At 40.8% G+C, this 15,373-nt stretch overlaps 1 protein-coding gene across 6 annotated transcripts in view; it reads right to left on the bottom strand.

The window, feature by feature from the left end:
- The window catches only part of KIF26A (kinesin family member 26A), a 96,524-nt gene that overhangs the window by 34,732 nt on the left and 46,419 nt on the right, over positions 1 to 15,373 (bottom strand). For 5 of the 6 annotated variants that reach the window (XM_086892875.1, XM_086892876.1, XM_086892872.1 and 2 more), the window contains one exon: positions 12,101 to 12,261. In XM_086892875.1, coding sequence (XP_086749001.1) covers positions 12,101 to 12,261 — 161 coding nt within the window. Of the gene's footprint in view, positions 1 to 3,121; positions 3,308 to 12,100; positions 12,262 to 15,373 lie in introns of all 6 variants that reach the window. The other variant, XM_086892877.1, reaches the window with a different exon arrangement.

Genomic DNA, 15,373 nt, shown 5'->3' with positions numbered 1-15,373 from the left:
GAATTTCAGCCTCTCACTTTGACCTTGTATTTTCTCTTACTATCTCTTACTAAAATCAGCAAGGCAGAAATAAAAATCAGCAACGTTGACATATTAGGATCATTGTCTCAGTTTTTCACTAGACAGTTTTTAACTACTGTTACTCTTAGCAAATTCACATCTCATGTTTCCCATTCCTTATTTTCCCCCCACCTCAGCAGCAGACATGCAGAGGAGTTTATTTCCTTTGCCTGCAGCAGCTGCTATCTGAATGAAAACCACCACTACACCCTGGCCAGTATTCTCTTTTCAAATTAAGAACTCCCAGTCCTTCCAACCTCTCCTCACAGGTCAGGTTTCCTTGATTTCTGCCCATCCTTGTTGCTTGCCCCCAACTCTATTGACAACTTCATAAAATATGGAATAAAAAGGCTTTGTGCATCAGTGAGCAATAATCAAGGTTCACCTGAATTCAGGCACAGAACAGAGAAAGGCCAAGCAAAGCCACTTTGGGATAAACTCAAAACAATCTCCAGAAGATGAGAAGCTAAAACAAACCTGCAAAATACTCCTGACATCAGAAGAGCTCCCTCATGCTGTAGATACCCAAGAGGTGGTTCCTCCACTCAGCAGTTTATTAATTTAACAGAAGCAACCAACCTAGCCCATCTTCAAGTATTCAAGCAATTTGCATACAGGTATCCAAGGCGAAATTTTCACCACACTTCTCTGTAACTTTTCCCCAAGTTTAAGAAACACCAAAGGGCAGATCCTCACGAGCACTGACAATGGCACTCCAACCATTTTTCCTGCTCTCCCAAACCAGCAGCTTATGAGGTTGCTGCTGCAAAATTGTCACTTCCATGCTCTCTTCAGCTTGTAGACTTAAGACATTTTTCTGGCCAAAGAACATTGTTTCAGCAGCCAGAACCAGTGTTCAGGAGCTTATTTTATATATATATATATATCTCAGAATAACAGCTAGTCACAGCAGCCTGCCACATACCATCTCCAGCTCTGCTCACTAATGATGTTAAACAAAGCAAGAGCAGATGAACATATTGCTGCACTTCCACATTCGCTGTTTACAGCTGTACTATATGACAAACTGCTGAAAACTCGTGTAGGTTAATCTTTAAGTAAGCAAGACTGTCAACACCTAATACAGAAATATGTCAGTTCCCAGGCTGCACACTGCACAGATAGCTATGTACTGAAAATACTGCTGGCATTCAGGTAGCTGTATTTCCCCACTCTGTTTCATGAGCTAACTGAGCTAAGCAGGCAGAACCACATCAATCTAAGCTCACTCCTTAGGCAAAAAAAAGTTGGACTTATTTGCCAGGGAGACACAGATGCATGAAACAGTCAGGTTGAGCAAAATAGAATTCAAGTCTCATTTGTATTCTGTCAAGAAAAAGTAAGAAAGACATTTTTAAAACAACCAAGTAATGCAACTGAAACAATGGTGCTAACTACCCCTTCACTACTGAAGTAACACTAAAATAAATTACTTAAAATTTTGCTTTGTAGTATCAGCTGCTGGTGTACAAAAATCATTCTGCTCATTCAGGCTGCTCCAGAGAAGAGGTAGATGTATTTTCAAGTGTTAAAGAGGAGAGATAAAGTACATTACATGACTAACAGGGCTTCGTCTGAAACACCAGATTAAGAAATATATCTGACAGGAAAGAGAAGGACCAAAAGAGGGGAAAATTCAGTATTTCCACATTCCTAAATGCATATAGCAGTCTGAATACAAGTTAGCATCTGTGAATATAATGCCTTCTTTACAATAAAAGCTCTGAGGTGGTTTATATTTTCCTGTTACCTTCCTTTGACCCAAAACACCATCCCCACAGATATACCTTCCTCATCAATTCCAGCTCCCTCGGTTCCGTATTTTATTGCATATCTAGAAAATCCGCAAAGGATCCATTCCCACTTCAGCTGGGTTTTATTTCAGATGCTTAGTCAAAGGCTTGACACCTATACTGCCAAGCAAATAACTTCTCAGGGGGGCATTTACTTATTCCTACTCTTAGTGAGTTAAATGGTCAATGACAGCACTAAATGATGCAGTGGAAATCATCCAAGTCCAGAAGTGGTATGCCTACACAAGGAGTATTTTTAAACAGAGGAGGGACACATGGGCTTCTAAACCCAGGGTTACTATGATTTATTTAACTGACATCAGCTCTGAAGTGATACTTCTCAGAGGTATAACAGGCTGATAACTGCATCACCCTTCAAAATAGCACTTAGAAGGAAAATTTGAGATGCATGTTTTTCCATCACTGCAGATGGAGAGATCTGACTATTTCTGACCCAAAGATGGTAATTTTAAATTTCAGTAAAAATGAGCAACTCCTGAAGACCTGCTTGAGACACATCAGCAAATGATATTCTGAAGCTTGCCTAAAGTCCAGAAAGCTTCACTAATAACATTTAGATTAGATTTATTATATGCTGATTAACATCCATTGAGTCCTTTCCTCCAGAGGGCAAGTGGTTCTTAATAAGTGAGCTCCAACACTGAGGACACAAAAAGCCAAACAAAGCAGAAAGCAAACCCAATAGCAGCACTAATGATGAGCGAGACACTGCTCTTTGAAATGTCCTGCCAAAAGAAACATCTTCCATACTCCAGCAGGAAGGATGAAGGAAGCTTTAGAAAGCCAAAATTCAGTATTTCATAGAGAATTTAAAAGTAGCATCAGAGTAATCCTGCAGCTGATCAAGCACTGCAGCTATAGTGCTGGTACATTGTTTTGGCTTGACATTTTATTTTTTGTCATAAATGATAATGTGGGATGTCTTGTTTTGCGACAAGCACAAGCAAGCACAGCAGTGTAGCTCTGAAAAGAGACAGTGCCACTTCAAAGTCCATCTGCCCTGCAAACCACATCCTGCACACCATAAACCAAATGTTAGAGTGACTCCGAGTTGGCCACCAAAACTAAATATTCAATTAACCACCAATCTGATTTAAAACTATTTCACCTGCTAAATCTGTCTTGACAATGGTATTAAAATAGTTAAATTTGTTCTTGGAAGAGCCTGAAAGTCACTAATGAAGTTTTAAAACAGGTGCAAACTGTCATATTACATCCCCACAGGAAAGTCACCATTATCATTTTACCTATGGAATGCTCCGTTCCCACTGCAGAAAAACCACCAGTGCAGCTGCCGCTGCTGCCAAGCTGAGGAGCCCCAAATAACGGAGTCAGAGCAAGCGCTGGTGTTCAGGAGTCCAGGAACCAAAAAAGCAGGCACACTGGGAGGGCTGGGCTGAGGGGGAGGCAGGAGAAGTGCTCCTCTTGACAAGCTAGGAAGGGTAGAAAGAAAGGAAAAATCCAAGGGGAAAGAGAGACTCTGGTAGCTAGGCAGCAGTGAGATTCCATACACTCAAGAAAACAAAATAATTAAGTGCATTCAGCTAGGAAGGAAGGAGAAAATAAAGAAAGAAAGGGTCATATAGGAAAAAAAAAAAAAAAAAAAAAAAAAGATAACTAAAATAAAGGGAGAAAATAATAAGTCCAGGTGAGCAGAAGATCCAAGAGAGGACAAAGTAAGAAGAAATATCTGCATGTCTCCAGTCAAGACTTCAGACATTTCCTAGTTTAAAATCTACTGATCACTATTTACCCCAATAAATAAATGCAAACCTTGGTAGCTCTGAAGGCATAGATTCTCCCTTACTTGTGGGCACATCTGCTTTATATTATTCTTTTCTTTTCCTCATGGGCATCAAGAGGGCCTCAGTATATACACCTAATCCAAGACCCAACTGCTGCAACCACTGTCTACACTGAGCCACCTACAGCAGCTCAAAAAGTCACCACACCTCCTAGAAGAGCAGCCTCTGCTGCTCCAAAACCTCTTGTATTATCATTCCTGAAGGCACTCAGGACTGACAAAAATCAGCCCTCCTCAGGTGTGGCCTCAAATTATAAAGATCTTTAAAGTATTTGGTCAGCAGAAAACACTGGAAGTGCTTTGTTGTGCCCCAATTCTGCTTCTGCTCTCAAGCTGGAGTTAAGACCTAGAACATCCTCTCCAAAATTCTGACCTCATCACATCGTCCCCACATTACTAGATCCATTTCCCCCCCCCTTTTTCACTGACTTTTCATTTTTCTTGCCAATCTGGTTGGCACCCTCCTTTCTTTATTCTGACACCTCCTGCACAGTCCAACCTGCTCCCCCTCAAGTCCTACAGCCTGTGCTATCCAACAGAGGCTTCTCCTTCCAAGCATCTCTCTGACACTGCTCTCCCATACCATGACCCCTAACACTCCATACAGGAGCTTCATCTTCCAAGGCAGTGACTCACAGATGGCCAGTCCTGCTTCATCTGATCACCACCCAGTTCCCTCTGAGAGTGTCAAACCCTCACCATGGGCTCTCCACCCTGGCTGATCATTCAGTCCTCGCCTCTCTAAAACAACAGGCATACCCTGACCACAGACCTGTTGGCCTCTGGGACATTTTCATGCTTTGCATAGTGTTCTAACTCAGCACTATTCATCTCCAAACTCTGCTTTCCCTCTTCTCTCAGCTGCTCCAGTTTCCTCACCTCTCCCTTTGCTGAACTACAGCTCAGGGCCTCATCTCTGCCCTGTCAGTCTCACACTATCACAGATGAGCTGTTCCTAGCAGGGAGCCTGCCTTGCCACACACCAATAATGCAGTGTGTAAATGCATGATGCTGTATTAGTAGTGATACCAGTAATGATGTTCTGCTGTTAAACACGCTGTCCTGAGTCATTTGTGCTTCCAAGAACAAAGCTTAATAAATTCAGGCTTATCTCCTAATTTATCCTCCTCACGGGCTAACGTGAAATGGGATATACCTAAAGCATACACTCTTTGTTTGTCCTTAATTATAGGCAGTATTATGCTGCCACAGCAACTAGGAAAGCTTAAGCTGCCCTAAGTGATACAAGATACTGCACAAAGCCTCACACCCTGCCCCATCTCCGTGCTGTGATACGTGCGGGGCTCTCCGGGGACAGGGAGCAGCCACATTCCAGCAGCGTGGAATGGCAGTGGCGAGATGAGGCCAGCCCCTGGTGACACCTGCTCCCCCTGCACACCTGCATGAGGCTGTCTCGCTCTCCCTGGCTTCATGCAGAGAGGAAAAGGGACAGGAGGGCACCCCCTCTCCAACCCCACCAGTGGGGAGCACACTGCAGGATCAGGCTGTTCCAGTCCTCTACTCTAAACCCAGAGTAGGGGCTCATTAAGGAGAAAACATTAATTATGTATCTGGCTGCCCCTGAAACAGCTGGATGCTCCACTTCATCTGCACATCCACAGCTCTCCCACAAGCCGAAAATTTCCCAGCCAGCGTTCCTGAGCAGTGACCAAACGGCAGCAAGAGAAAGTGGGGCTTTTTGGGGCATTTAACAAAGAAGTGATGATGCACTGAGGGGGCTGCTGGGCTGCATTAATGCCAGCAAGCCATCACATCCCTGAGGAGCCCTGCAGCTCCTATCATATTGCCATGGCACTGTGAAACAGGGACAAAACAGCCATGGGGTTGGAATGTATCTGCCAGCAAAGCAGCCCCAATCGGGAAGGGCTGGTACCCCACTTTTGGAGGTAACTAATTCAAATTAATTTTTCCCACATCACATTAACACAGGATTTCTTGGTTGTGGGTTATGTTTACTGTGGAAGCTTTAACAAGTGATTCTGCTTCCTCTCTTGACCCACGATTCATCAAGAGTTTGCTGTGCTTACCTGCATCTATAGCAGGGATTTCTGTTTCAGCCTCACACATATAGCTTAACTATCACAGGTCAGCACAAAAATCTCTAACTCAGGATTCAATGAATCACAGATTTTCTTCACCTTTTGATGAACTACTACTTATTCATAACCCAGTTATTAATACTATCAAAGAGATTTAATTTGTGCCAGCTCTGCACAAAGCCAGGATACCTGTGCACCTCAGCATGGTAGTGGGCAGAAGTTTACAGTTATTAAATACAGGGAACTGTGAATTACATTATGAGCTTAGCAGAAATATAATTCTTGCTTTTAACAGGACAGAGAATGACAGGCTGAAGTGATTTACCTAGAAACATCTTAAACCTGGCAACTTATTAAAAAAATGTGGGTTTTTTTTTTTTTGCTTTTCTCCCCTGCATTAAATTCTGAAAGTACTGATAGTCATGGAATAATCAGGTTTAACAGGTTAGCAGTAATATATGCCTCAAGTGTTCCTAATACATCATAATCTTCTTTCAAAGAATTTGCATCACTGTCAAACTGAACTACTGATTTTCAGTTGATGCTTTTAACATGTTTCTATGGTTACTTTCCAAGGTCGCATCAGAGAAGCCTGAACAGCAGTTCAGGAAGACAAAAGGCATTTTGCATCCTTCACCATATTAAATAATTTATGAAAGTTAAGGCATCCTCGAGGAAAAAAAAAATCATAAAATAATAGGTTCTGAGGTTATTTTCTTTGCAACAGTTTGAAGCACAGCAAAATCAATATCTCTACAAAAGCTTTCAAGATGAGACTATTTGACTAATGTTCCATATGGTACAAAATCTAAAGAACACATTCCAAGTTTAGATCTATATGCACATGCCTACATGAACTGCATGAATGGACTTTAAACCAAAATGTAGACATCTAATTTGCTTCATCTTTTAAATCGGGCACAAGGCATTGTCTCAGTATTCTAAATTTAAAAGATGCAAAAATAAAACTGAAAAGAATTAAGTAAAACCAGTAATGACAGGCTTTATTATTTCCACCATTTTTTATTTAAAGCCATACAGATTTCATCCATCCCCTAAATGTTACAAATTTAAGTAGTGTAATGAAAGCTTGTACAAAAAATATCTGAATTCTCTGCCTACCACTACACTGGATCAGAGTTTATTGGAACTAATTGAAGTGTCTAAGGCTTGGAACAAAAACACATTAGTCATTTAGTGGTTGTGCTAATATTGCTATGCCTTTCCTGCAGTTTCATTAGATACAGACTGCTTCAATACCCTAATCATATGCTCAGTCACAGCACAATCAGGACACAGAGTACTGACAAGCTGTCCCACCATGCCTAAAGCTGATAAGGTGTCTGCTCTATGAGTAACCTCAATTATTGACTATATTTTATGGTCAATCTAATGACCAAATGCTTATCAGTGAACCATCAGGTGCCTGTAATAGGATAGTGACCCTTAGTTTATATGTACCATTACTGCTCATTAGTGAATAATTAGATTCTTTAATCCAAATTCGCAGGCATTAAAATATGATGGAATATCCTGACTCTATAAAAAGACAACTATGCTTATTTTAACTCTTCAGATGTTCAATTACATTACTCAGAGATTGTATATTTTGTTAAGAAAATCTGCTTGCAAAAAGCATATCATGTGCAATGTTTTATATCATGCCTAAATTGACACAGCTTTCCCAAACATGCAGGAGGATGATGAGAGCAGAAAGATAATGGGTGCGATTCACCATTGTGATTCTCCAGATTTATTATCTTAAATGGTTTTAATCTAGCAAAGCCCAGAAACATCTCAAATCATTTAGAAACCTGAAAACTAGTGAGTGCTATGTTTGGAAGATTAATTCTTCAAACAAAAGCAGGTGGATACAAGGGAAAGTAGTTCCACTATACAGTTTCCACACTTCAAAGGCAGCAGTCCTATAGCAGCAAATGCAACCCTGTAAGCCAACCAGTTTGAAAATATCAACATCAAACAAGACGAGAATTTTAGAACAGGGACTTAATGCAGTTTGTCTTCTGCTCAGTACTGCTCAGGGTTGCTTGCTTAGATAGTTATTTTCTTCTAATCAGTTTTGATTCCTCCTTGCTGCCCTGTCACTGCTCAAATCTTCTTTCCAGCTTGTGCACTGAGGGCAGGGATCCCTGTTCCCCAAACCCCACACCCCCACCCAGCTGCACAGGCACTGTCACCACTGTCACCAGCCACCAGCAGGCGGAAATGGCACGTTAATGGTGACAGCTTCGATTTATTGGGGGTCTTGATTCTTCTCCCAAGGGAGTGGTATTTTCTTTTTTGTCAGAGAGCCCATTAACCTCTTCCCAAGTGCATGCCCATTCTAGTCCTTGCTGCCCTTCTCCCGCCTGATCTTGGAAACACCATTTCCTCTCTTCCCCCACTGCTCGCGTGACAAGAAAACCCAACTTTGTTATAAAGCTTATTACAGCTCTATAACAAAATATGACAGTTATTTACTTAGCTGCAAGCATAGCCCACAGAAGGGTCCTACAACTACCTCACATATTTTCCCTTAGTAATAGAAAGTTTGTTCAGGTTCCTTACACAAAAAACCCACCTGGAAACTGGTATAAAGCGTGGAGCACTAGGTAAGGCACACCTCATGCCACAGCAAGGGACAAGGCCAGCTGCATTCTTCTTAAATCTGAAGAATGCAAGAATAAACTTCTCTTGAAATGTAAGGGTGAACTGGGAGTCTCCTCACAGCCATCCTTGAACATAAGCTGTGCTTTTTGCCCTGGCTTTCTCATTCTGCCAGTGACCTGCTGCTGCTCCATTTTCTGCTAAATCCTCTGGTCCTCTGGTAACACAACCACTGAGGAATCTCTGGCAATTTGCTTGCGTGACACAGTCAGATGTTAATCAAAGCTTTCCTCCTTCTGTGACAGATCACAGTAAGGAAAAAAGCTTAAAACTGATTTAATTTCTTAATACGCTTCTGTCTGCTGTCTTTAATATTTGGCTTTGATTTTGAATACTTAGTGCTTCTCTGCATTTCTTGGTAATGAATAAAATACCTTTTTTTAAGCAGTACATAATTAAGCTTGAAGAAATTAAATATGACATTCAAATGAGAAAGAGCTTTGGATGAATATGTAGTTTCGGGCTGCACATATGCTTAACAAAATCAATGCATTGCCTGCAAAGAATATCTTAAAGATACTCATTTTAACCATGGGGACCTCTTATGACCAGGTATCCTTTTTGTTGCATCTCTTAGCTATTATTTTCCAGGTGAGGACATGAACTCTCTGTCCTGTCTTCAGAGTTTGACCATACAAACACAGAACTGATTCTCATCAAGGAACAAACTAGAGCAAAAATCAAAACAACCAACCAAAAAAATCTGGCAAGATCTCTGTTCCCAGGCACAAAACCGTCCCCAAGTAAGAGTGCAAGAGTGTTATTTCAGCAAATAGAAACTCCAGCTTTAATGTGAAAAAGGCATTTATATGTGGCCAGGAAACCATGTCACAACTCAAAAGCTAATTGTGCTAGGACCTGTACAAACACAGTGAATCCTGTTTCATGAAAAGTAAGATTGGAATACCTCGTTCATGTGGGAAAAAAAAACCCTGTATCTAGTATTGCTGTGGCTCAGGAAATCACAGATGCAGCTTCCACAATACCCTGTGAAGGCTTTGTCTTCCAAAGTAACTAACACTGCACCCAAATACACTGGACATTAACATATATGCATATTTTTGCCTAGCTACTTTATTCCTAAGGCAAAACAGCCCTTTTAACAAGCCAAAATTTTAACCACAGCTCCTCTCACAAAAGGCTCATGCAAAATATGAAGATCCTCAATGGACCTGGTCAAAGAGAGGCCAGTGATTTGCAAAAAAATAAATATATGTGTGTGTCTGTGCAACTGTCAATATATTAACTTCATTCATTCCAGCAGAGAACAAGAACAAAATCTACCAGGCTCTGCATATTGTGAGTAACTGGCCTTGCTATGAAGTTCAGATTTTAAGTGGCTGAGGAGTTTCAGTATAGAAAAAAAATCAGAAAATCTAATGAATGGGGACTACAGCATGACACTATAGCCATGACTCTTCTTTCATCTCCAGGTGCTTCCTGAGAGAGCAGTAGCTGAACAGAGAGATGAAGGAGAGACAAGTGAATACTGCTGCAAAAGAGTCAAGACAGGGATGACCTTCTTCCTCAACATGTTCAAGGCTGGATAGTGCAGAGGGAAGCAGACAGGAGTGGAAGGGTTGAAACAGAGAGGCCTGAGAGCCTATTTACTGAACAAAACCTCCCCAACTGATTATATCCTAATATTTGTGGCTCCTGGAAAAGCCATTTCTGCCAGTATCTGTGTCATTTCTCACTCATCCTTGAGGATTTCCTCCTCTTCCTTTCCCCTCCTGCTGAGAGGACTGCATGGCCTGAGGGTGGAGGACTCGGTGTGAAAACTTTGATCCATTGAGGTCCCAAAGGCAGAAGAGTCAAGGGAGAAGGAGCAATGGCAGAGTGAGCCTCTCCTGAGGTTAATGCCAAAGCTGGGGGAGCAGCCTGGCCAGGACTTTGTACCCACCTGAAGATCTGCTCAACCCATTTACAAGTGCCAGGGATCAATGATGGATGTCTCTCCCCCACAAAATCTTTGTGAGATTTTTTTTTTTTTCCCTTGTGTTTCAACAACAACAGAATAAGAAACAAAAGTGCTCTGTGCACAAAAATTCCATCAGCTCTGCCCATCAGTTAAAAAATTCAAGAGAATCAATTTTGAATATAGGAAACATGGGTAGGGAATAAGCAACGTACTAATGGGGTTTTAAAATGTTTTAGCCATCACAGAGCTGCTAAAGCTATAAAATTCTGATTCACTCAAGGCAAAGACAGATTCATGAGAAGCAATTAGGGCCTGATCCAACATACAATGATGTCATTTGCAGTCTTGCTGCTGACTTCAAGAATCTTTGAATTAAGCCAATGATATCCACTTGACAATAAAAACAGAACTGAGTTTTGCTGACCAGTGACAAAAGCATTACTGAGAGAAAATATTTTGGTCTTATTTTATACTATTAGGCACTGATTTCTTTCTCTCAGTTTCAATGAAGGTATTTTATTTTCTGGTTTCTCCAGTGAAAGGTAAAAATCTTTGGATTTCCTTATTAACACTGAAATATATCCAAAGTAGATTAAGAAAAAAATCATACCCTCAATATGAAATACAGCTGTGCTGCAGTCCCATCTAAATACTTTGAAAAGGATGCATCTGTCCTTGCTTAGGTAACTAAACAAGAGACATCTGAGCTTCTCCCTTTACCTTTCCTCTCCATTCCCACTGATTATTTCAGATATCTATCTTTGAATGAAACAAATCATCCTCAGCAGGCCACCATTTCTCTGTGTTTATTCAAACCCACAGCACAGAGACAATCCACTAATTTACACACAGTGCTTTTGGGGCAGTCATTTCCCAGTCTCTTGTGAACAGACAGGCTGTGATATGCAGGCATTGGACACTATCATTGTGCTTTTAAAAAGCAGAACTTGGAAAGTTGAGCTCTTTCTGAGGTCAGATTGTAACTTGTAGTAAACATCATTTATTTAATGACACAACACATGCTAAAGACCAATGAAAAGGAAACAATACAATTGCCATTGTGATTACATTCTACGAGGGATTCTTGGTGCATAAATTTTACTTTAGTGCCATTCACAGACATACGCTTTTCAATATTGACTCAAAATATGTTCAGCTCTGAATTAAAAAAGGAATTGGAATGCAAGTACAAAGCCCTGAGTTTTGTTGTTTTAAATACCATCTGCTTGACAGCGTATTACATTTAATCAACATTGCTAATTACAACAAACATCCAAATAAAACTAACATATTTTTGTCATAGGACACCAGTATAGAAAAAAAAAATATTGTTCTGGGCTATTGCTAGAAGAATGTCCAACTGTTTCAGCTGTTTCTACCAACCATGGAAAATTTATTTGGACAGATAAGTCACGCTACTGAATAAAAAAATACCTTTGTTTCACCTAGATCTGAGTGAAAATGTCTTGTTACTTCAGCTTTTGCTCCCTGGAAACCTACAGAATAGCAGGCTGGTGGTGAAGGTGGCCATGAAGGACTAGACAAAACCAAACACATGTCTCCTTGGGTGTTGGTCAATAGAGAGTCCAGGTCTCCAGAGAGAGAATTGGGGTGTCCCCATCCCATCCCTGCTCTCCAGTGGCAGCAGAAAGCCACAGTCACGACCAGGTGACCAACTCCACCCTTCAGCAACCAGCACCATGGCAAACACAGCACTTCCCAGCTGTTTGAAGACTCACAAGCAGTTATGGAAACCAGAAAGAAGAGAACCTACCTTATGAAGAAGGAAGCTGCAGCCGAGGTACCTGCCGAGACCCCGGCTGGAGCCACCACGCTCTGTGAGGCTGCCGTGCCGCCCGCGGGGTCGGAGCTGTGCTGCCCTGAGCTGATCTGAACACTGGGAACATCTCGGCCACTTTCTGGTGCTGCTTCTGCCTGATAAAAATGAAAACATACCAACATGTTAGTACACTTCAATACAGGCCATAACAGGGAAAAAATTCACACAGCACTTCCAAAGAGAGTCTTTGCAAGGGTGAGGGTGAAGACCAGCAGCAGGTGAGGATACACAATATATGAGGATAAAGGTGGAGAAGTGCACCACAGTAGGCTCAGCAACAGAGAAAGTAAAAACCACGACCGCAGTGGAGGAGCAGAAAAACACAGAGAACCTTTGTGAGGAGTAATGCACAGTTAAATAGTTTGACAGGCATGAAGAAATGGAAAACGATAAGCAGAACCCTTTTGTTTTACAATGTTATTTTGGAGCTGGCAGAACTGTTTATCTGGTTCAGTTATGACTGTCAGGAATTATTTCTCAGTGGCACATCACCTACAAGACCTATCTGTTTAAGAGGAACTAACCAAACAGTCACACTTGTAATATGTTTCCACATGAATAACCCCAAGAACTAAATAAAAGAAAATTGATTTTTTTTAGAAATATATATACAGCCCTGTTTTTCAGTATTATTTTTCTTAGCAGCACAAGCGTATAACACTTTTCTCCTGCAAACATTTCCAGTGTAAGAACAGGAGATCCTGGAGATCCATCTTCTCCAGCATAAAGCATTTGCAGTGTCTGAGACACAGTCTGAAAGGGGGAAATTGTTTTGAGATTTTGCCAAAATTTTAGACATCTGTATTGTGAAATTGTGTCAGGTCTATATCTTTACGTTAAGGCCACCAACTCTTTCAAGTACCGAGTTCAATTAAGCCACATCAGTCAAATGCTCATTGACAGTGCTGGGAAGCCTCCTCTTTGGAAGAACCTGCTCTCTGTCTGGGAGTCCTGAAGATTTAATTAAAGATGACACCACAATAAATATTTGTCAAAAGAGTTAATTGCTTCATGTATGATAATATATGATGTTTCTGTCATCTGAAATACTACTTTGACATTTCCAACTAATTAGCTAAAATAGATTCCAGGAAAGGAGACAGCCTTGTAATGAAGCACAAGCACAATTAGGTACTTCCTGGGATGCCACCAAATTTTGAATTTTGAGCTGCCATAGATCGTGTTTTACAACTATAGATATGCAGACATGGCAATAGGACACTCCCAGTTACATACACACCCTGAATTTTCTCATACACTGACAATACAAACAGAGATTTTCTCATGAGAACTGAGACAACCTGGTTATTAGGTACCAAGGAAAAAAACTTTGCCAACCAAGTAGTGCTCAACTGGTGCATGAAAGCCTGTCTGCAGTTTCATCTGGACTCATTCCTAGAGGCTGAGTGCTGTATTCCCAGTTCCCAACAAAGTCAACAAGAAGAAAGTGCACACAGATCTTTTGAAGGTCTGCTCTTTCAAGATTAGTATTATTATCAGTATTATGGAGTGGCTGACTAATGCTTTAACATAGAGTGCCACACAAAACATTATTTTTATAGAGCTCACCAGAGATCTGAGGCTGAGACATAGAATAATATTCATGCAGATTAACTTAATCCTAGTGAAGCTATTCACGCTAGAAGCCAAACTGGAAACTTGGAGCAACCCTCTGCAAAACCCTTCACTCTGTAATACAGCAATCTTATGAGATCAGATTTCTCTGTGACGAAAGCAGAAAGACCAAGCACTGCTAGAGATCAAGACTGGCACAAAGAAATGGTGTGGCAGGAAAAATGACTTTAAAAAGGGAGTTTGTCTGTCTGTCCTATCCATGATCTACTGGCAATGACAGCCAGGAACAAAGAAGCTTGGAAAAGGATCAGATCTACTCACATGGTTAATTGCTTATAACTAAGTGATGGAGTAATGAACCTTGAGGGGGTCGATAAAGCAGGTATTTGATCATTAATGCACTGAAGCAAAAAATGTGTGGTCTTGACCTATACCAGTCACAGAAAGAATATGGCACGTGGAACAACATGCAGATGGGTAAAATCCAGTGCGACATCCAAACTTCAGAGTTACATGAACTGACACAAAGCACTGACAGCAAGTGGAGCTTACATGGATTCAGCAATTCACAAACTAAAAATTCTACACCACAACCTCTGGAGCCAGCATGTGGAGCCTACAGAGTGGCTCACCAGGGACTGCCATGCTCAGCAGCACTGGCATGACAGCCAGCATGACAGAGAAGGACCCAACCTGCAGCCACTGGCAGGATGACATCTGTGTCTGAATACTCCCCAAGTTCTGTCAGGAAGACAACCAGAACCCTCTGCCACAGAAGCTGCTGTCTCAGGCTCAAGTCAGATTTTCAAGACATTTTTTCAGTCACTGTCAACAGGGCCTATACTAGACAAGAGACCTTGACACAAAGAAAATTGTGTTTAAGCCACATTTTGATAAAAAGACAGGAGCAGCAACATGTTTCTAACCAATCACACTAATTTATAATGTAAATGATGGTTTGATCTAAAGCTAAATATGAAATCTGTAGAGTATTATACAAATAAAAAAACCTTTAGAACTTCATTGAATTTTACAGCAAAGTGTAACAGACTTGTAAGAACTGACTGGAATCTGTTAACAGATCAGTTCCTGTAAAAGCTATTCACACTTAAAAATATAAGCCATGTGTAACACATATTCCTTTTACACTGCTTTTTTATTTCTATGAGAAGTCAAAACCCTACATTTCCAAGAGACCAATGGTTGTGGACATATCAGGCACATAAATTGAAATATCCAAATCAAACCTGATATTTCAGATGGCAGATGGTTAATATACTTTCCAAACCAGCATATCTAAATTGGATAAATTGCTATTCCCACATAAAAGACATTTGAAAACTCAAACTGTAATTTCTGTCTCTGTAAGTTTTATTTTCAGTTCTGTGTGAACATTAAAAGAGGATATGGGGAAGCCAATGAGAAGGGACTGATTCTTGTAAAGGAGCAAAATGTGATGATATACAAGATAAAATCATCAGAAGACTACTGCAGAAGACAACCTATATAATTTTCATTGACTCAACTACCCAATTAATATTAAACACAGAGGTAACATAAGTTTTGCTGCATAGTGAGAAGCTGAAAAACAAAAGTTCTTCCAAGTTTTGGATTAATTTCAAGGACTGCCTG

This window comes from Cyanistes caeruleus, chromosome 6 (genome assembly GCF_971803275.1).
Source record: "Cyanistes caeruleus chromosome 6, bCyaCae1.hap1.1, whole genome shotgun sequence".
Classification (NCBI taxonomy): Eukaryota; Metazoa; Chordata; class Aves; order Passeriformes; family Paridae; genus Cyanistes; species Cyanistes caeruleus.
The sequence above is the reverse complement of the archived record's forward strand: the minus strand, read 5'-3'. Positions and strand labels throughout refer to the sequence as shown.